At 33.5% G+C, this 21,726-nt stretch overlaps 2 protein-coding genes across 2 annotated transcripts in view; both read left to right on the top strand.

Moving 5' to 3' along the window:
* Positions 1–654: 654 nt before the first annotated feature.
* Positions 655–1,554, top strand: LOC128202415 (uncharacterized). Its single transcript, XM_052902670.1, has one exon. It carries the CDS (start codon positions 735–737, stop codon positions 1,497–1,499), a length of 765 nt encoding a protein of 254 aa, XP_052758630.1. The 5' UTR covers positions 655–734; the 3' UTR covers positions 1,500–1,554.
* Positions 1,555–2,248: 694 nt separating this feature from the next.
* Positions 2,249–21,726, top strand: part of LOC113510918 (uncharacterized) — a 38,751-nt gene continuing 19,273 nt past the window's right edge. Inside the window, exon 1 of the mRNA XM_052902616.1 lies at positions 2,249–2,371. Coding sequence (XP_052758576.1) covers positions 2,361–2,371 — 11 coding nt within the window. The 5' untranslated portion in view covers positions 2,249–2,360. The remainder of the gene's footprint in view (positions 2,372–21,726) is intronic.

Here is a 21,726-nt window from a genome sequence, read left to right as displayed (position 1 = left end):
ACTGACACTGACTGCAGGCAGCATGGTCTCCGACCTTAGCCTGTTCCACAACGGAACAAACGTACTAAAAAAAAAAAAATGACACTGACTGCATAATTGACAAACGTTGACAAATTACATATACTTTTTCCTTTACTTATAAAGAAAACGTGCAAAGGGTCTTCACTTATTCAGCCAAATTATAATTATATTTTTTTTTATACAACTTAGAATGGCAAACAAGCTGACGGTTCACCTGATGGAAGGTGGTATCCGTCGCCAATAGACATAAGCAGTACTATGGACCTAACAGAGTATACTGTTTCGCCAATGATACCCCCATGGGTTGCCATTCCTGAGGACTCAGGTGTTATTCCTCTGTACTCTGTAAGTTCACGCCTTATCCTACCCTTCAAACCGAAACACAGCCATGCAAACACAACTGCTTCAGGGTAGAAACACACAATAGACGGAGCTGTCAGTCTATATTCATTCTTGAAAAATTTTTTAGATAATTAATTGGCAATCCGGTTTTGATATTTAGTTTGTGATATTGTACACTAGGAACAATTGTTTCCTTACAAAAGATTCTTTATTTTGATATATGTATAATGAACATACAGTCTATCTGTTCGTATCAAAAAAGAAATAAAAACATAATAATAATGTCATTGTCAAAAGTTAACCATCTTGATCAGATTATTTCTGTATAAAAATTTTAAAATATTAAATATTACAAAAAAATACCCTTTAAAATGGATTCAGGTGTTCGTTCACAGGATGAGTGTATAAGAAAAATTGAAGACATAATAGATATACAGAAAGCGAGAGGGAATTACAACGTCCGGCAAGTGGCATTCAACTTGCCGTCAGAAACTGGTAGCGCGGTCTTTACAAACTTAGCGAGAAGCTTGGAATCTGGTTTATCCGAGCCCAAACAAGAATACGCCTGTAAAAAGTCTATAAAGTTTAGAACTAGACGACATAAGAGCCCCGTGCCAGACGTGACATCGTGGCCGAGTGATTCAGATATCACGGTGCTAAGAATGAAACTCTGTTTGAAGAATAACGATTTGAAAGAAAACGTAGCGACTGCGATTCCTGGTGACGGTCTTCATCAGTCGGACAGTTCGTCTATGGTTAACTTAGCTACGCTCGTACTGCAGTCGCAGCATCCTTCAAAACATAGCGTTAACATCGAAGAATATCTTCTACCATTGACTTCTTGGGAACAGACTCAGGACCAAGAAATCAAGGTAAAAGATCTGCAAGAAGAACAAGCTAGTGATTATTTAAGACAATTAAACGGCGAAGTTAAATTGTATGAAGCGATGTGTAGTTATAAAAACAACGACGACTTGAATTTACCAGACAGAGAGATTTTTAGAAGAAACAAAAAATCCAGAGTGGCAAGATTTTTAAGACTTTATTTTTGTCCTTGCTGTACATGTCTTTATAAAATTGAGAGAAGGCGTGACGAATCATCGGCGTGTTTTACTAAACGCAAGGAATGTAAATAAATTATTAAGTGTTACATGATGGTCGAATGCATGAAATTATTGATTGACATTTGTTATTTGGATTACAAATTTCTAGTTTATTAAATTGTTTCTTCAACTTATAAATATTGTTTTAAATCTAGAATTATTTAGACATTGTACTCATAACCAAAAGAAATACGAATAATCACTTAATGTAAAAACGCCTACGATTATTAAATAGCAATCTTTACATATTTGCCTACAAAATCTCGTCGTTATTTTTCTACGTAGCTTTCATAATCTATTGTATTCATTAAAAAAAAAAGTCTATACGTAGGTAATAATAAAAAATAATACGTTTTTAAGTTGATTCTATGTCTCGATTATTTTAACAATATCAGAGCATTTAAAAATCTGTTGCTTCTGTTTATATCAATACGAGACAGGCATAGTTAGTGTACATATACGTAAATAAATAATCTATTGGTGTTTAATTACATTGAAATCATTTAAGATTTATACTCATTTTTTGTTTCTCTATGAAATATATAAAAATTTGTCTAAAATGATAATTTATACCCATAAATAAATATGCCATTCCTATTTCATAAACGAATGAATTCAATTAACGCCAATTCTGCTTCCGGAACGAATTAAATTTTCTTTCGTAGGATATTTAATATTTAAAGAAAATCGTACAATTCGCGGGGCATTGCCAAATGGTTTCATTTCTTCGGCCCCCCAGCTTGCAGGCTGCACCGGCACAAGTTATAAAGCGAGAGAAAGCACGCCGTCCGCGCAGTCGCGTTGAGCACCGTCCGATTATTACGTTACGTTCGCGCGCTTTTTTGACGTGCAATCCAGTGCTGCTGTAACGGACATTATTTTGTGTGTTTAAAAATGGAAATGAGGTAATTATTTTAATTTTAAGTGTTTAAATTGACTTGCACCAAGTAAAGGACAACGATATATACAGGTATAATCTACGTCTTAGGATTTATGGTATATGACGACACCATCACCATAAGTATAACATTTAGAAAACTAGCTACATCCCGCAGTTTTGCATGTATGAATATTTTCATATTTTACTCTATGATATTTATTTAGGATATGGCCCATCTGTATTTTCTGTAATTTCACTCAAATAAATTCGAACGATTCATTAAGAACGATTGAGTAACAAAATATATAACGTTCAAAATTTATAATATTAGTAAGATCAAATATGAAATATAAAAATATTGTATATATTTTAATAAAAGAAAAATCTGGGTAAAACTTAAACCGCAAATTATTTGAATTTTAGCTTGACTTGATATTGCATTGAATTAGTTTTTATACAGATTGTTAAAGTTTTAGACAATTTTATTATAGATATAGTTGCCAACTTTAAGACAACAAATTATTGTTCCATAAATAAAACCTGACCGTGAAAAAATTAATTAGATATTTATATATTTAACTATTTACTTACTACAATAAATATTGTTTGATATCCTAAATAATTTACATTTAAGCTTTGTGTTAACTAGAATGACATACATATTTTAAAAAAAAATATGTAAAATCGAATTTAATGATAATTAGATAGATACTTAAAATGACAAAATTTGTTTGTCATGATTTTTAAGTAACTTCAGAAGTCATCGTGTTAAATCATTCACTTTCTCTGAGACAGTCGGTAGACCTAATATCTATATCATTACATACAGCGTATCGCTGTAACAGCGTTATTATGAACTAGGTATATAATTATCATACCAGTTTACTAGTAAGTATTGCTAATAAGTATAGGAGGCGAATATGCATATGGCCCGTCTCATAGCAATCGTTACCTTATGCTTCAATATCATTAGAATTCACTATTATTTTAGTATGAATAAAAATAGGAATAGTTACCCCAAGCATTATGTCAGTGAAATTTTTTTTTTAATTTTCATACAAAATTCGCGTGCTCGCGTAATTGATAAAGAAAATTCTAAATTTAAAACTATGTTCTTTAAAGAGTAGTACTATATACCATTAACGATTCCTGTTTTATGAATTATGGACCCATGGTTTTGAAATGCCATTTATTAATTATGGTATTTCAAAAACCATCATCGTCATCATCATATGATTAAAAATTAATGAGAAATACTGCCTCTAATATGTAATGTTATATAAATTATGAACAAGTAATTATTTGTTAAAAAAATTATCCGAGTTCAAACCAAGTCCTTTCGGTCAAAGTAAATACAATGATTGAATGACATTGATAAAGATATCATAGATTAAGATTATATATATATATATATATATATATATATATATATATATATATATATATATATATGTATGTATGTAAACCGATTATATATATATGTATGTATGTATGTACGTATGTATATATATAAAATAAATAAAGAAGAAACAATAGTGGTTGACATTATCGCTAAACTATCTGTTTCTCCCTAATTTTTTTTGTGTAAATCATTCTCATCATCATCATCATCTTATTTAAAACAAAAATAAGAAATAAAAATAAATATATACCTACGGAAGAGTAATATAGGTATAATTATGCCATAATATCAATATATATAAATATAGCTTTAGGCAAATATTTTATAGTAGTAATAGACCCTTTCTATTTTAGCTTTTTATTTACATTCTTCACTGTCATTTCGATAAAAAAAAAACATGCCAAGTTAGTTTACTCATTATGCCAAGCATATAAAAAAAAGAATTGTACAGTTTCAATGCAAAAGTTTCAGTAAGAGCAATAAAAAAGCAATATTAAAAATACGTTGGAATTACTAATTTCACAATTATACAATGAAAGTGACATTTTTTACTACAAAATATAAGCTACGAATCGTTGCAAAATAACTTCCTACCGTATCGACTATTTCCAAGTGATTTTAGTGTTGCGTGAATGAATTTAAATTTCCTATATAGCGGCGCGGTCGACGCGCACGGCGATCCGTTGGTTTGTACGTGTGTTTGTACATCGTAACCGTCGCGTAATATGCGTAATACAATGTAATTATTTGCACGTTCATTGCATATTTACGCCACGAAGCGTCTTTCATTCATAGACAATAACATATCATATTAATTTTTTAAATTGTCATTTTTTTTTAATGTTGGCATAATGGCAAAAAAAAAATACGAGTAGAAAGTGTCCTTAAATTATTTTGACTATCTGATAGTTACAATTTAAATAAAAAATATTTTTTTGCTACTTTGTATGAGTGAATTTCTGAATTAGAAAAATTAATAAATTGCGCCACTAATAGCTAACATACCATGGTAAAATATTATACAGATTTTAAGCTACAGAGACATAACACCTCTGTCCTTAGTAGTGGCAACGCATGTAGGGTTATGGGCGAAATAGTACACTCTGTTGTGTCCATGGTACTGTTCATGTATATAGGCGACGGTTACTACTTTCCATCAGGTGGACCGTCAGCTTGTTTGCCATTCAAAGTTGTATAAAAAAAAAAAGTTTACTCACATTTTAAATTCGGAGATGCCCAATTAATTTCTAAATTAATAATTGTATAAAAAAAATTACATTTCCTAATTAGTTAAGTGCTTAATTATAATTAAATTATCATGAAAGTAGATAGATACTTTCAGAGTTACAAGACTGACCGATGGTTACGGATCTAGTGATTGATTATAGAAAATTTCAAGGCTGTAACCTTCCCCCATAAACAACAAGTCTATAACTGGACTTGAAGGTTATGTCACTTACGAACCTTGTTATTTTGTTGATGAAATAGTTTTAATGTCATTTATTATGTTGTGGTCAACGCTGGTATCTTCATACTAGTTGTAAACCCTGACTTGTTCTTCTAAAGTACGTAATACATGTGAACATGAGTTTGTGTATTAAACTCCTTAAAAATTTTGGTATCATCTTTTTTTTTATACAACTTAGAATGGCAAACAAGCTGACTGTCCACCTGATGGAAAGTGGTATCCTTCGCCTATAGACACGAGTAGTACCATGGACATAACAGAGTATACTGTTTCGCTCATGATACCACCCATGCGTTGCTATTCCTGAGGACTCAGGTGTTATTCCTCTGCACCCTGTAAATTCACGCCATATCCCACCCTCCAAACCGAAACAGCCATGCAAACACAACTGTTTCACAGTTAATCGGCTAACTGTGGTTGCCAATCAGTCTGCCAAGCGTGGCAACTACTGACAAAATCCTTTGTCCAACAGTGGACTGTTAACGGTTGATATGATAATTTATTTATTTATTTAAATAAATATCTATTAATTTAAATACATAAATAATGATGGTGATATTGCTTCGGGTCATGTTTACATAGCGCGAGAGAACGGGACGAAAATATTATTATAACGGATATTATGAATCTGCAATCGTGATCTCGTAACAGGTCATGAAATGTCAGTTACGTCAGTGGTGCAGGTTCGTCAGTGACCACCGCTAGTGATGTGCCGAGTGGGCCTTATCCGAAATTCGAGTACTTAATACATATTAATAGATATAAAAAAACCTCTTTTATCGCGGTAAAAAAAAAATTAAGAATCTAAGTCCTGAACGAATTTTTGATGAAGTTCCCCTTGGAACCAATCTAAAAGTTTTAAAAATCTCCAAATCTGTTTATTAATGATGGAGTTGAGGAAACAAATATAAAAAAAAATACAATCGAATTCAGAAGTTTCTTATTTTTTTTTTAATAGAATACAATACTGAGGACCTACCATGAAATGTTTTCCGAAATTTAGGGCCCGAACGATATACAGATATGATGTTAAAATTACATAATACATACAGTTTAAAGATGTTAAAATATCATTCCTTTGGACTTTTATGGTAGGATTCATGACGAATGAAATGTTAAGATCCATTTACTGGGCCGATCTCCGTATGAATAAAAACACGAAATTGAGTCCGAAAATTCGGAATTTCGTTTAACGGTAGACCCCCTGATTCTATTATAGTCTAAGAACCTAGAGCAGTACTTTTTTGAGTTTAGCTAACAGTGTGATAACATGTAAAATTATTTTATATATATATATATATATATATATATATATATATATATATATATATATATATATATATATATATATATATATATACCAGGCGGAGCACCAGTGAGGAATAATAGATAAGCTTGAAAATATAGTTAGCTCATCGTGATGAATACACTTGGAATTCAGCCCGATAGTTTTCAGGTCGACCTGCCAGAGCATATTGCTAGCAATGGAACTTGTAGTCCGTCTTACAATCAACAACAATTAACAATCCCCTCCACCTATTGTGACATATTCTTTATTATTTCTTACACCTCACTATCACCGCTGGCCAGTTTCCACGGGTCAGAGAACAGACGGGCTCAGATGGAGACGATAATATCTCGCGTTCCGCCCGTTAGAGAAAATGGCGCAAACAAAACCGCCTCCGATAATGAGAAATTATAATGTTATACAACAAATAATCAACGGCAATGGTTTGGAACTTAATTTGGGCAATTTCCTATTCAATCTAATCGTAAACATAATTTAAAATTTCGTTCCACGAAAAAAAAAAACAAGCGTTTCAATCTTACTTAAACTTATATGGGTTACTCGATTGAACGGGGATCATCAAAGCCGATTACTTTATTGGCAAAAACATAGTGTAAATGTATACATATACTAGGGGTCGTTAGCGTAACATGTCAGCGAGTAAAGTAGAAGACTTAGCCATGTGGTCCCGCTATAGAATAGGCCACCCTTTTTTCCCGCGGCTGTCGTAAGAAAAAAAATTAATTCATTCTTGCCCAGCCTACCCACTTCCATCTATTCTCTTTTAACCAAAGGTTGTCTGTAAGAGATTTATCTAGCAATAAGAGCGCCTTTTATACCTCTATGTATATATTTTAATCTATATTTATGTTACTGTACTTCACTTGAATTATTCAATTGTCATTGTATGTTTTTGTTTTTGGTGCAATAAAGAATTAAATAAATAAGAGGCGACTAAGGGAGGGCGAGGGACGGGAAGCAATTTTAATAAATCCAATTTTAGTAAAAAGTAGCAACTTTTGAGGCCTATCAAAATAAATTTTTAGTAATTAATTACGTATATTTTATATATCAGGAACTGATCATTTTCTTTTTTTTTCGTTGTTTACTGTAATCGAATTGTAAAGTTAGTAATTACTAATTATTCGTATAACAAAATCATTCAAATTCAAATCATCTTTATCCAAATAGATTATATTTATATTATTACAAGCACTTTTTATTCGTAATTTTTTATGAAAGTTGTTACCTGTGTTATGAAGAGCCCGCAAGAAACTCAACAGTTACTCTTTTAAATGTCTGTTAAAATTATGTGTATTTATTTTAATGTACTATGTCTAAAATTACATGGTCGTCAAAAGCCCGTGCATGATCGACTAACACCATGCACGTTTGTCATTCAAGTAATCGTTTAGTGTGTAATACACTTTGTTCAATAAGTGTTTTTAATAACAGTTTTAAACTTATTAAAAGGTAGTTCCAAATAATTCCCATAAATTCCCATAAAAGACCTATTAACTTTTTCTAAACCATACTTCAAAACAGCAAGTTCGTATTTGTATCTAATGTTAAGATTAATGTGATCGCCGTTTTAAAAAAAAAGTTGAAAATTCCTACGTATATACAAAATGTTTACGTATATGCATTGTGAAGGAACGGTAGGAATATTTTCCTGTTTAAATAATGACTTCCCATAGAATAAATTACGCGAATAGCTTGTTTTTGTAATACAAATACGCTTTGGATGTTGACTGTTTTACCCCATAACAATATTCAATAGGACAGTAGGTATACTATGAAAGTAACGAAAATAAACTAAGCTATATATTATGGAGAGATATGAGGGGAGATATGTGGGTACTGCCGGACTCTTACCGGCTAAAACCCCCCGGTGTTCCTCGTCCGCCTATTGCCGGAGCCGCGGGGAACCCGCTTGAAGTCGTCCGAGACTATATTGTTTAACCCTGCGAACAGCGTACGCCGCAGAACTTTTTCACGCAAGATTTTAAATGTGTGACCGACATAAAATTTTGCCGGCCTTACAAAAATAAAGAAAAAGTGCAATGTTAAAACTGTAACATTTGTTTTATTTGAAATCGTTTGCTACTGCTATATTGCGTTGAGTGATATGATATATTGAGTTTCAATTTCGTACAACGCCATCTAGTGGGCAATTAATTTGTACTGTGCACAAAATAAATGAGATTACTAGTAAATACTTATTTTGTTTTCATGAATTATAATGGAATGGTAACCTGGCCTGCGCTATCGGTGTACGCTTGCGGGGCACTAGTGAGGGATGATAGGTGAGAATGAAGGCAGGTCAGTTAGCCCATTTTTAGTAATGGGTAGGTTAGTCCCCATTGCTAACAATATACCCTATCAGGTCAACCTCCACGCGGTCCCCTCTGGAAACTATCGTGACTAATTAATCGTTGAATTCATCACGATGGGCTAACTGACCTGCCTTTTCATCCTCACCTACCTCTCACTGGTGCCCCGCCAGTGTATACCGATAGCGCAGGCGGGGTTACCATGCCATTTCCAGCCATTAAAAAAAATGTCATGTATGTCATAGGTGTAGTAATCTACACATTTAAATACATTACGAGGCTCATTACCACGAGATAGCTGTCATTGGCATGCAAACGACTGCAGACAATGGTTAAATAGACGACAGACGTACGTAAGTATCACGTTAGGTATATTTGTGTGAAGTTAAATCTTGCGTAATTTGTCTCTGTGTCTCCTTACTCTGGCTAATTCGACCAACGCGGGCGGAAAGGGATTGTTAGCAATGGAGTTTGACAGTCCCATTGCTATCAATATGCCCTATTAGGTCGACCTCCACGTGGTTCCCCCTGGAAACCATCGTGAACAATTCTTTTTGAATTTGTCACGATGGGCTAACTGACCTACTTCATTCTCACTTATCATCCTTCACTGGTGCCCTACCACCGGTGCATAGCACGGGTGGGGTTACCATTCCATTATCACCAAGAATTGTATCTAAGTTTACATTCAGACTTCAACAAGAATTGTTCACGATGGTTTCCAGGGGAAACCACTTGGAGGTCGACTTAATAGGGCATATTGCTAGCGACTGGGCTGTCAAGCTTCATTGCTAAGAATCCCTTTCCCTCCCTTCCCTCCATATTGTGTCCCATATTAATTTTATCACAATTAAAATCGTTGTCTTTTTTTACGGAGAATAACCTTTTATACGTTCATCTTGGGGAAAGTTGCTCTTTTTATTAAGATTTCGGATCGTTCACATTACGCCTTTTATGTTACACCATGTATATAAATTAATATTTATTAACATAAAATCCGTTCTGCGTAATCTACTTTCTACTTCCGTATCAATTACTAAATTTTTGTCCGTTACTTCCTATGTTTGGGTTTCAAAAGAAGAAGACCAATCAAAAAGACCGTTTCCAGACGACGTATCAAGATAAAACTATTATTTATCACTAGCTGTTGCCCGCGACTTCGTCCGCGTTTCCGTTGTTTTTCGTAAAATAAGTAGCCTATGTCCTTCCTCGCGGTTCAGTGGTTTTGATGCAACAGACACATTTCCCTTCACTGCTCTGCTCCTATTGATCGTAGCGTGATGAAAAGTATACTATAACCTGCTCAAGAGTATGAAGAATAATTGTACCAAGTTTCGTTAAAATCTGTCTAGTATTTTTTGTTTCTATAACGAACATATGGACAGACAGACAGACAAAAATTTTACTGATTGCATTTTTGGCATCAGTGTCGATCACTAATCACCCGCTGATAGTTATTTTGGAAATATATTTCATGTACAGAATTGACCTCTCTACAGATTTGTTATAAGTATAGATTATTATTTTTAATTTGATTATTATACTTATAATTATTTTCCTTAATGTTTTATTCTATTAATTTTCTTAATTATACAATACCTGCTTGTACAACAATTAATCCGTTACCCTAAGGTTGTCTTGAAAAGATTGCTCTCAGCAATAAGACTACCTTACGGTACTTATACAATTGTATATTTATATATATATATATATATATATATATATATATATATATATATATATATATATATATATATATATATATATATATTTATACAACTTAGAATGGCAAACAAATTGATGGCCCACCTGATGGAAAGTGGTAACCGTCGCCTATAGACATTAGCAGTACCATGAACATAACAGAGTATACTGTTTCGCCTATGATACCCCCCATGTGTTGCCATTTCTGAGGACTCAGATGTTATTCCTCTATACCCAGTAAATTGACGCCATATCCCACCCTTCAAATCGAAACACAGCCATGCAAACACAACTGCTATACGGTTGAAATACGAATGGGACAGAGGTACCCACGCAATCGACTTTTGTACAAAGTCTCCCTCTGGTATATTATTAATATAAATAATCTGGTATATTTATTAATTGTCTTGTTTATTTATTGTATAATGCAAATAAAGTATACTCATTGATTCATTCATAAGTCTCCCCTTAGGGGGATTTTGTAAATAGTTGCCGCGCTTGGTAGGCGGGTTAACAACCGCAGTTAGGTTCTGAAGATGTTTTAGGTGGAACGCTGCTGCCTATCCCTCGCCCTCCCTTAGTTGCCTCTTACGACACCCATGGGAAAAGAAGGGGTCATCTATTCTATGCCGGTGTCACACAGTAATATACGGTATAGATGTAGCAATTTTCAAATTTGATATTAGTCTTTGCACCATTGTTTAAATTATATTCCTAATTTCGTATCTGTACCTAATATTTGTAATGTCCTTGTTATAATCCGATTAGACAATGCGTAGGTTGGTAATACGCTATATGTATTGTTCTCTTGTTATTGCACCTAGTTCAATTGGTGTTAGAAATTTTAGGAATGTGAACTTAGATACACTTAGCGTAGTTTGTTGGAAGCAATGTGAATTTATCTCGTCTATGTACCAACAGTTACCTGTACCAGTATTATTAGTCACCAAATAATTAGAGCTTAAAATATTTAGGTAAAAGTTTAGATATTTTTTATGCAACTTAGAATATCAAACAAACTGACGGCTCACCTAATGGATGGTAACCGTCGCCTATAGACATGAGCAGTACCATGGATATAACAGAGTATACTGTTTCGCCCATGATACCCCGCATGCGTTGCCATTCCTGAGAACTCAGGTGTTCCTCTTCTGTAGCCTGTAAATTCACGCCATATCCCACCCTCACTACATCTATCTGTATTTACATAATAATGCTCATCATCATCGTTTCAGTCATCATCCGTCCACAGCTGGACATAGGACATAGGAGTCATATAATAAAAAGGATAAATTGGCTTATAAGAAAGCAATGAAACTTTATTTTTCTAGTTCCCATAACTAGAAAAATAAAATTTTGCACAGGATTTCTTTATATAATGTATAATCATCAGTAAACTGTCATCATCAACAAATCAGCCGTTAACTGTGCGCTGGTGAACATAGGCATTGCCCTATTGGGGGATTTTACCAGTGATTGTCACGCTTGTCAGGCGGGTTGGCAACCGCAATTAGGCTTTTCGATATATTTCAAGAGGGATGCTGCTGTCCATTCTTCGGCCATTAAGTACCTTTAGTCACCTTTTACGACACTCATGGAAAATGAAAGGATGTCCCATTCTATGCCGGGACCACACGGCGCTGCAACATATATTACGTAATGTATATTTAACGTAAAAACGGATTTTCCGAAATTTTCACGCGGATAAACGATTACGAGTTATTTCCCCGAGTCAAGCAATTAAATTTAACAACGTTATTTTTTTTACCGGAACTTCATTAATTATTCTAAATACCAGTTTTATATGAAATTATATGAATTTTAATCAATGCATTTCAAACGTATCAATGTAAATTTTTTATGTTGATTAAAATAATAGTTACTGAACATGTTATATCCTATACACTTCCGATTGTAACCGAACGTCCTGATTTCTAAACGGTCACCGTTAGAACAGTGGGATCATTGAATTGTGGTAATTAATGTAACGATTTCCTTACTTAGCTCTGCGTGCACCCGTCGCAGGCAGTCGGCCGTGTAATGTAACAATTGGATATATAATTACATTACCCATATTATGTATAATGCATTGCCATTTACGGATGTTATAACAATTCTGAAGTCTCGACGTCGCATCGATTGTTTTGTAATATTGATAATCAAATTGATGTAGGGTCAAGTTGACCTACATTTTTTGTATAAGTTCATTATTGAATGAATGAATATTTATTTGCAAGAAACATAGTAAGTATACAGATGTTATAATAATAACAATAAGTGGGGGAAAGGGATTGTTAGTAATGGGATCAAATAGCCCCATTACTAGCAATATACTCTGTCAGGTCGACCTCCACGTGAATCCCCCTGGAAACCATCGTGGCTAATTCTAGTTGAATTCGTCAGGATGGGCTAACTGACCTGCTTTCATCCTCATTAGTCATCTATCACTGGTGCCCCGCCATTGTATATCGATAGCGCAGACGGGGTTACCATGCCACTATCACTCATTAAAAATAATAATAATAAGTCCAAATATTTCGCCACAATTAGACATGTAAAATTTAAAATACTTAAATATTACTTTTAATAGAACAATGTTAAAAAAATCTTATTACTACAATGAATTTCTTTATACATGGAAATGGAACGATATGCTCGTCTGTGATAGTGGCATACAATTATGGGGTTTACTAAAGGAATTAACCGCAATAAACTTCATGTGATGATCCACCAGATAGTGTACATTTGTATTGCTAGCTATGAAGACAAGGTTACCATTCCATTTTTAATTAAAAGGAGAAATTAAGTAATGCGGTTGATTACTTAATTTATTCCCTTAATTAAAAATGAAATGGTAACCCCGTCTGTGCTATTGGTATACGCTGACGAGGTACCAGTGAGAGATGATAGATGAGGATGAAAGCTGATCAATTAGCACATTAGGAAGACTTTTACAAGAATTAACTACAGTGCTGTCGAAGCAACCGCGTAGAGCTTGACCTAATAAGCTGTTTTGCTAATAATAAATCCCATTACTAACAATCGCTGGATAGAACTTATCATTTATTTATTTATTCTATCTATTTATACTTTAATTATTTCTACCCAAAGGTTGTCTGGAAGAGATTTAGCAATAAGACCGCCTTTTGTACTACACTATACTTATTGGAAATTGTTCAACAAATCCTGTAATGTTGGTGCAATAAAGTGTTAAAATAAATAAATAAATAAATAAAAATATTTACTCTTTATTGTACCACTTAAAGAATAATACGAAGATGTATATTTATATTATATTCATAAAATACGAAAGGTGGTCTTCAGGCTAAAGCAACCTCTTTCAGACAACCTTTGGGTAGAGGAGTAAAGAAAAAAGACGGTAGCTATGTTATTACGCTCAAGAAATGTATCTAATAAAAAAAGAAAAACGCCCAAGTTAGTAAAACATATATAAATAATCATATGTATACCTTATACATCTATAAGCACTTATAATATTAATTTTGAAAACTAATTTAAATTGTATTACTCAAATATTATTAAGGAAAATGTCTGATACTTTTTTATGATAAATTGACGTGTATATGTGTAATAAAATAACATATATGTGGAGGTGGAATGTCAGTGTTTTCAGTAAAAACTAATTATATGGTAATTATTTATAGTACCTATTAATAACTTTAACCTCAGTATTTTAAAAGTTGAATGTTAGAATTTCACAATCTTGGTATCTATTTAAGTATTATTAACTTTGTATACAATAATACCTTATATGTGAAAATAATAACTAAATGTAAGGACATCGCCGTTAGCGTGAAATTGCTCAATTTGACATAGACAATAGGTATACGTTTCACGATCAAGTGTAAATCAAACTGTCTAATGGATAGTGACGTGCCGACTGAAGTTGACTCGAGTATTGATTCGAATTAGTATTAGGGTACTCGGTATACACTAGTAATTATTATATAGAAGATAAATATACGATATTTGAATACAGGATTCGAATATTTGCAGTACTCGAATACTAGGACGTTTATTATAAGTTTGTTTGATTCTGTTTAATTTTTTTTTTTATTAATTTTCCTGTTATTTATAAAAAGTAAAATGATTAAATAGCGAAACATTTATTGCCTTTATTAAAATGTAAATTTTAGAAATCAATTGAAGTAATACTCGAGTCTCACAAAGTACTTGAATAACAACACAAGTATACGAATATTTCTTTGAATTCTCAGATTATAATCAAGATTCGATTTTTTTATTAACGAATACCAAAATACTCGAGTCGAGGCAATTGATCCATTCTTAGTGATGAACCGTCATCACTAAGAATGGATCAATTGCCGTTGCCGAACGTGCACACTGCGCACGCGCATCCATTGAAGCGCACGCACCATGATGGACATTGATGTGAATGTGACAGCCGTAGTTCCAGCCGGGACCGGTCAAACTGGCCTGTGACAGGTCACTATTGGCTAATCTTGACATCATTGTGACAGTTGTTTGACAGCTTTTGACAGCCTTGGGCTACTTATGGACGCGGGTAATAACATAATTGCGGATGTTGCATGATCACTGACATGTATTGTGATGCGACACGAGCTTTTTATTCAATTTAAATCTTCTTCTTCTTCTTTCTCAGTCTGGATTCAACCATTATAGGTAACTTTTGACGGATTTTTGACTGGTGACAGCCATCTTTTACTATCGCACCACTCTGAACCTAAATGGTCACGTACAGTACCGTTTTAAAAGGTTTTTTATCGCGAACGCTTAGGCTGTGGAATGATTTCCCTGCCGAAGTTTTCTTAAATAAAATATTATGTTTGAGACATGTGTTATACGATCAATGTCGAGAGTTAAAACTAGTAGATGTATATGTAAAGTAAATAATAAAAAATATAAAAAAAAGGTCCACTTTTGTCCTAATACTCAGACTGGGCTTAATCTACACTTGTCTTGTCACATAATGATGCGATCACGTTGCTTATGTTGTGTCACGAGCTTAATGCGAAGATTTATTACATCGTTTAATATATTGATTATTGCCTAATTTTATGTAAATACATACCTACTCATATATTACTTATGCTTTGGTAACTATATCGTCCTTACTTATATTACAAATATTATAATAAGTCTGTTACCTCTTAGCTCTTTAATGTTGTAATAAATTCCTATGAAATTTTGTATCTATCTACTATGTAGGTATATGAGATGGAAAAGCACATAGGCAACTTTTTAATTCGATTCATGAATATATTCGGAATGACATGAATGTTGCGCGGACGTTATTTATAATTTAACCGACTTTAAAAAAAGGAGATTCTCGATTCGGTTTAAGGTAATTCTTTATGTTTATTACCGCATAACTGCGTCTCTTGTAAACCGATTTAGAAAATTGTTTTTTACCTCAAAGGATATACTTACAAATTGGTTCCATAGAATTTTTTATAAAAATTGCTTCAGTTGTTTAGTTTTTAAATCAAAATAACTAATTTTATCAGAAAATTATTTATTTTAATTATTTTTTATTATTATTATTTATTTTTCCCAAAGAAGTTTGAAGTCAGGCAGGTGGCCGGTTTTTTTTTAATAGGTGAAAATGGTATGGTAACCCCGCCTGCGCTAACGAGATACGCTGGCGGAGCACCAGAATGAGAATGAAAACAGGTCAATTAGCTCATCATGATGAATTCATCAGGAATTAACCATGATAGTTTCCAGGGAGAACCGCGAGGAGGTCGATCTGGTTGGGTATATTGCTAGCGCAGGCGGCCGGTTGTAAAACTATAAGCCAAGTCCTTTAGTAATATGGATAAAACCATATTACGCTGACCCCAAATAATAATTGGGATAAGGCTAGGAAGATGATGATTATTTATTTTTTATTTAAATTATTGAAGTCTTTTTTTTGGTTTGGAACATTAATTTGTATATTTATATCGAATTATATGTTTATTATTGCTAATAACGATATAGGCATTAATTATAATTTATTATACATACATAAATATCTGTCACGCCTATCTCCCATTAGGGTAGGCAGAAACAATGGAACGCCAAATGCTTCGATTCAAACAAACCTCTTTCGCTTCTTCCACATTCATCAATCTTTTCATACACGCTCGCCGGTTACGGGTACTTTTAATTTGGCCCTTCTTCAGCACGCAGTAATTTACTATTTATCATATTATATATGCACCATATGGCTTTACAAACCCTATAGACACTTCCATCGTTCGGGTTCTCAAGGTTGACTGAGAAAAATCCTTTCAAGAGATAAGTTCGCCTGTGTACTTTATAATTTTCTTTATAACCTTATAGCGATATTAAATGAGGGTATACAATAAAATAAATTAAACCTTTTTTAAATTTTAACAAATCATACTTACATATAGGGGCTATGGAGAGGGCTATGCTCGGAGTCTCTTTTCGTGATAGAATCTGAAACGAGGATATCTGCAAAAGAACCAAAATAACCGACATAGCCCGAAGGACAAGCAAGCTGAAGTGGTAATAGGCTGGTCACATAGCTCGAAGAACCGACAACCGATAGGGAAGAAAGGTTCTTGAGTGGCGACCTCGTACGGTTAAATGCAGTGTCGGACGACCCTCCACTAGGTGGAGTGACGACCTGATATGCGTTGCAGGAAGTCAGTGGATGCAGGTGCCTCAGGACCGTTCTTTATGGCAGTCTATGGGAGAGGCTTATGTCCAGCAGTGGACAAATAATGGATGAAATGATGACGATGACGTCTTACTTACAACAGAAAGATATAGAAAACATTACTTGTTTTTTAGGGAGTTGGTAAAAATGCAGTCAATTGACGCAAATAGGTTATTGGATCAAAACATAATTACGTCGATATAAAATAGATAATTTATTAAGTAACACACTATGACGGTACATTAAATATTTTGTAATATATATCCCGGGGCGAGAGTGAGCACGTACTCGCACAGCGTACCTGTTGATTGCTAAATTGTGGATAAGATTTCCGTATAGAACAGAATGTTTATTGATGGAAACCAGTCTCACCATACGCTGTGCAATCTTGATACTATTCATTTAATTAGATAGTACTAAAGGTAATTACATGCCGGAGATTAAGCTGGAAAACCTTTCCAGTTTAATATGCAAAATTTACAACTATTTATACCCTTTATATATGCCTTCTCCAGCATAAATTAGTATACAATTTCTTATATATATATATATATATATATATATATATATATATATATATATATAGTCTAAAAAGTGGCTTATCTATGTATTAAAATTCATTATAATCTTTTCAACCTAGGTTCAGTCAAGTCCATTATCCATTTACCTAAGATTAATCAGTTCGATTAGGTATATGAACTACATGTGGTAAATGCAAATTGTGCATCTGGGGGGAAAGGGATTGTTAGCAATGGAGTTTGATAGCCCCATTGCTAGCAATATGCCCTATCAGATCGACTTTCACGTGGTTCCCCCTGTAAACCATCGTGAACAATTCTTGTTGAGTTCGTCACGATGGGCTAACTGACCTACTTCATCCTCACCTATCATCCTTCACTGGTGCCCCTCTGGTGTATACCGATAGCGCGGGTAGGGTTACCATTCCATTATCATCCATTAAAAAAAAAATTGCATCTATTTCTTGGAAAAATTACTTTCCCTTTAAACTTCTCCTGCTGGTTACTCTGTTTGAGTCATAGATTGATATTTGCTCTTCTATTACAGTTATTTTATCTAGCTGTTTTATATAGTAATATGTTATGTACTTATTTATGTATGTGTATGTATATATTTATTTATTTTTATGTATTATTTATGTATGGTTATATTAGTCTAATTGTATGTTATTACATAAATATATAAATATATCAAGTATTACTTTATTTTTCCTCTATTCAATAATGCACCGCCTACGTAAGAGTACACCGTCCGGTGTTAAGTCCGCCAAATGTACATAGAATTTTACTGTGCATTAAAGTTTAAATAAATATGGCAGAAATGAGACACGTGCAAAACATTACATAGTTCATTGGGTGCGGCCATGCAGTAATCGCTCACTGTCTCACATTAACCTGTATGTAGACCATGCACCGACACATGGGGCCGGATTGCGGACCTCTGACATGTATGCAAGTGCTATGGAAGTGAATGTAAGGAGCAACATATAATTAAGTAGGGGGAGAACGGGGACAATAGTAACCTTTTTTACTTCGTGGCAGTTCCTTCTAAAGCTTTTTTTTAATGGATGATAATGGAATGGTAAATCCGCCTGCGCTAACGGTATACGCCGGCGGGGCACCTGTGTGGGATGATAGGTAAGGATGAAAAGGCAGGTCACTTAGCCCATCGTGATGAATATATCTGGAATTTAGCACGATCGTTTCCAGAGGGAACCACGTGGAGGTCGACCTGATAGGGTATACTGCTAGCAATGGAACTGGTTGTCCGTATTATTAATAATCCCATTCCCCCTTTTTTAAAGCTTTTAGGTAATCATTTTTTACTAATACTATAACCCCCTTTTTTATAATGGATAATGGAATGGTAACCCCGCCTGCGCTAACGGTATACGCTGGCGGGGCACCAGTGAGGGATGATAGATAAGCATGAAAGCAGGTCAGATAGTCCATTGTGACGAATGTGACATGTATTAATCACAATAGTTTCCAGGGGGAATCGCGTGGAGGTCAACCTGACAGGGCTTGTTAGCAATGGGGGCATTAGTCCATATTATTATCTTGTACATTGTGTTTGGATGTCCAGCACAAAAAGATATGATTGTTTGTTTGTAGGATGAATAAACTCAAAAACTACTCGGCCGATTTTAAAAATACTTTCACTTATAGAAAGCTATATTATCAGCGAGTAAGATAGGCTCTATATTATTTTCGAAAATTCTATCTATTCGTGCGCAGCCGAGCCAAATCTCTGATGTATAATAATTTTAAAAGATTTGCTCAATTTTGTTTATTTTATTTTAAATAACTATTAACCAAAAGAAAATATAGTACAAAAGGTCAACCTAATACTACTAGCATTAAGGCTGCTTTTTGTACCGTAGTTTTTTTGCATTCTCTACCAGTTGTACCTCTGGGGTGAAAAGTGAATCACGAACACGGTATTTCATTATTGTGAATAATCAATCGTGGTTTTTATCTATTATAAACTTTCATATCATTATAATACATGTCCCCAGTCCATTATACCTAATCAACAACTATTTTCACAAATAATATAAAAAATAAATATTTGCCATATAACGGCGTATCTAGTTCATCTCGATGCCGCCAGGAGGCGGTTGCGTAACGCACGAAAGTGAAATCCGAAGCGGTGGTAATGTTGTATCAACACGCGATACAATCACATAAGGCTACTGTTTGATCAGTCGAGTACCAACATAACACCATGAGTCAGCATTTTAAATATGACAAGTTATCGTACTTACCTATAAATTTTGTCACGTTTGACACACTAAGACATATGCTTATCTTTGTACATCAACTTACATTCTGTACATTGTAGTATGGTGCGAATGACAGCTGATATTTTTAACTGAATTCATAAAAAAGGAGGTTCCAGTTCGGTTATTTTTTTTTTAAACTTGTTGCCTCATAACTCCATTAGTTTTAAACTGATTTGGAAAATTCTATTTTTATCTGAAAGGATATACTTACGAGCTAATTCCATAGAAATTTTAGGATTAGAATTTTTTGGCCACAATTGAAGTCAGCTTTGTTATGGAACACAATCTTAAATTGTGAGCTTAGTTTGTACTGTAGAAAAACTTTACAAATAAATTTACATTTACGTCGACAAGTTTGCATGGAATTAGAGTTTCTTAAAATATCCGCTGGATGTGAAGTTGAGTTTTCAATACAAATTATTAATGTAAATTGTATTATATTAATAATTATTGAAATGCAGTTGTAATGTAAATCTATGGGCCATTCTGTGTTGTGAGAGATTTATATTGTCGACGTCAATTTAGTAAACCTAATAAATACTTCTTAATAATTAAATTATTTTGTTTGATTAAGTAAGTTATGTTCTAGAATTTTTCCATAAGTTTTACCTAACCTGTCACCTATACAATACTATAATGGGCAGATTATAAATAACGCAACATTTTTGTAAAATGGACTAATTTTTAAGAAACAAGAGGGACGTTTTGTACAAAAGTCGTTTACTTAAATACCTTTGTTCCATTCGTGATTCTACCGTGAAGCAGTTATGTTTGTAGGCTGTGTTTCGATTTAAAGGGTGGGATATGGCAGTGAATTTACAGGGTACAGAGGAATAACACCTGAGTCTTCAAGAATGGCAACGCATGGGAGGTATCATGGGCGAAACAGTATATTCTGTTATGTCCATGGTACTGCTCATGTATATGCGCGACAGTTACCACTTTCCATCAGGTGAGTCGTCAACTTGTTTGCCATTCTAAGTTGCATAAAAAAACAAGTCCAACGTTATTTATTTTCATACTAATAAACTCCACCGACGGTGTAGTTTTTTTAATATAGTCTATGTTACTGGGCAATAATATAGCTTACTATAGGCCAAAGAATTTTTAAAAACAGTTAAGTAGTTTTTGAGTTCATCCATTATAAACAAACAATCAAATCTTACGTCTTTATAATATTAGTTTAGATGATTTCACCATAAAATGAATGTAGATCATGTCGTATACTTTACATTAAAAATTCATTTAAATTAATTATAACTTTCTTTTGTAGCTGTACAAAGTGTGTTTGCTCAATAGTGCTGTATACAATTGTTACATTTTCAATTTTAATTTGATACAGTCAGATTAATTTGTCTTTGCGACTGTATTAGATCACTTGTATTGGAACATTTTTTAAATTATTTAATTTGAAACAGCTTAGTGTAATACGATTAATAATTCCATTCAGAACGTTCATACTTTAACTTACCGAAGTGTGGCAACGTTGCATTTATTTGTCAGTTTTCGAAAACTAACAATTTTCAATATTTCTGAATGTTTTGGTTTAGTTGAAATGTATTTTGTAAGTGAATTAAAAAAATCATCATGCAATAATAGTCCTGTTAAGTTTTTACCGAAAATTTGGTTAACAAAACAGTATTTGAAAAATTATAAAATAAGGGTAAGTTAAGTAAGTTTTTTACACCACTGAAACGGCAAACAATCAT

This window comes from Galleria mellonella, unplaced genomic scaffold (assembly GCF_026898425.1).
Source record: "Galleria mellonella isolate WM207_F2 unplaced genomic scaffold, CSIRO_AGI_GalMel_v1 utg93, whole genome shotgun sequence".
NCBI classification, from domain to species: domain Eukaryota; kingdom Metazoa; phylum Arthropoda; class Insecta; order Lepidoptera; family Pyralidae; genus Galleria; species Galleria mellonella.
Note: the sequence above shows the minus strand (reverse complement) of the source record. Positions and strands in the feature narration are given on the sequence as shown.

Excerpts from the sequence above, each read along its gene's own strand:
- LOC128202415 (XM_052902670.1), top strand. The coding sequence starts at position 735 with ATGGATTCAGGTGTTCGTTCACAGGATGAGTGTATAAGAAAAATTGAA.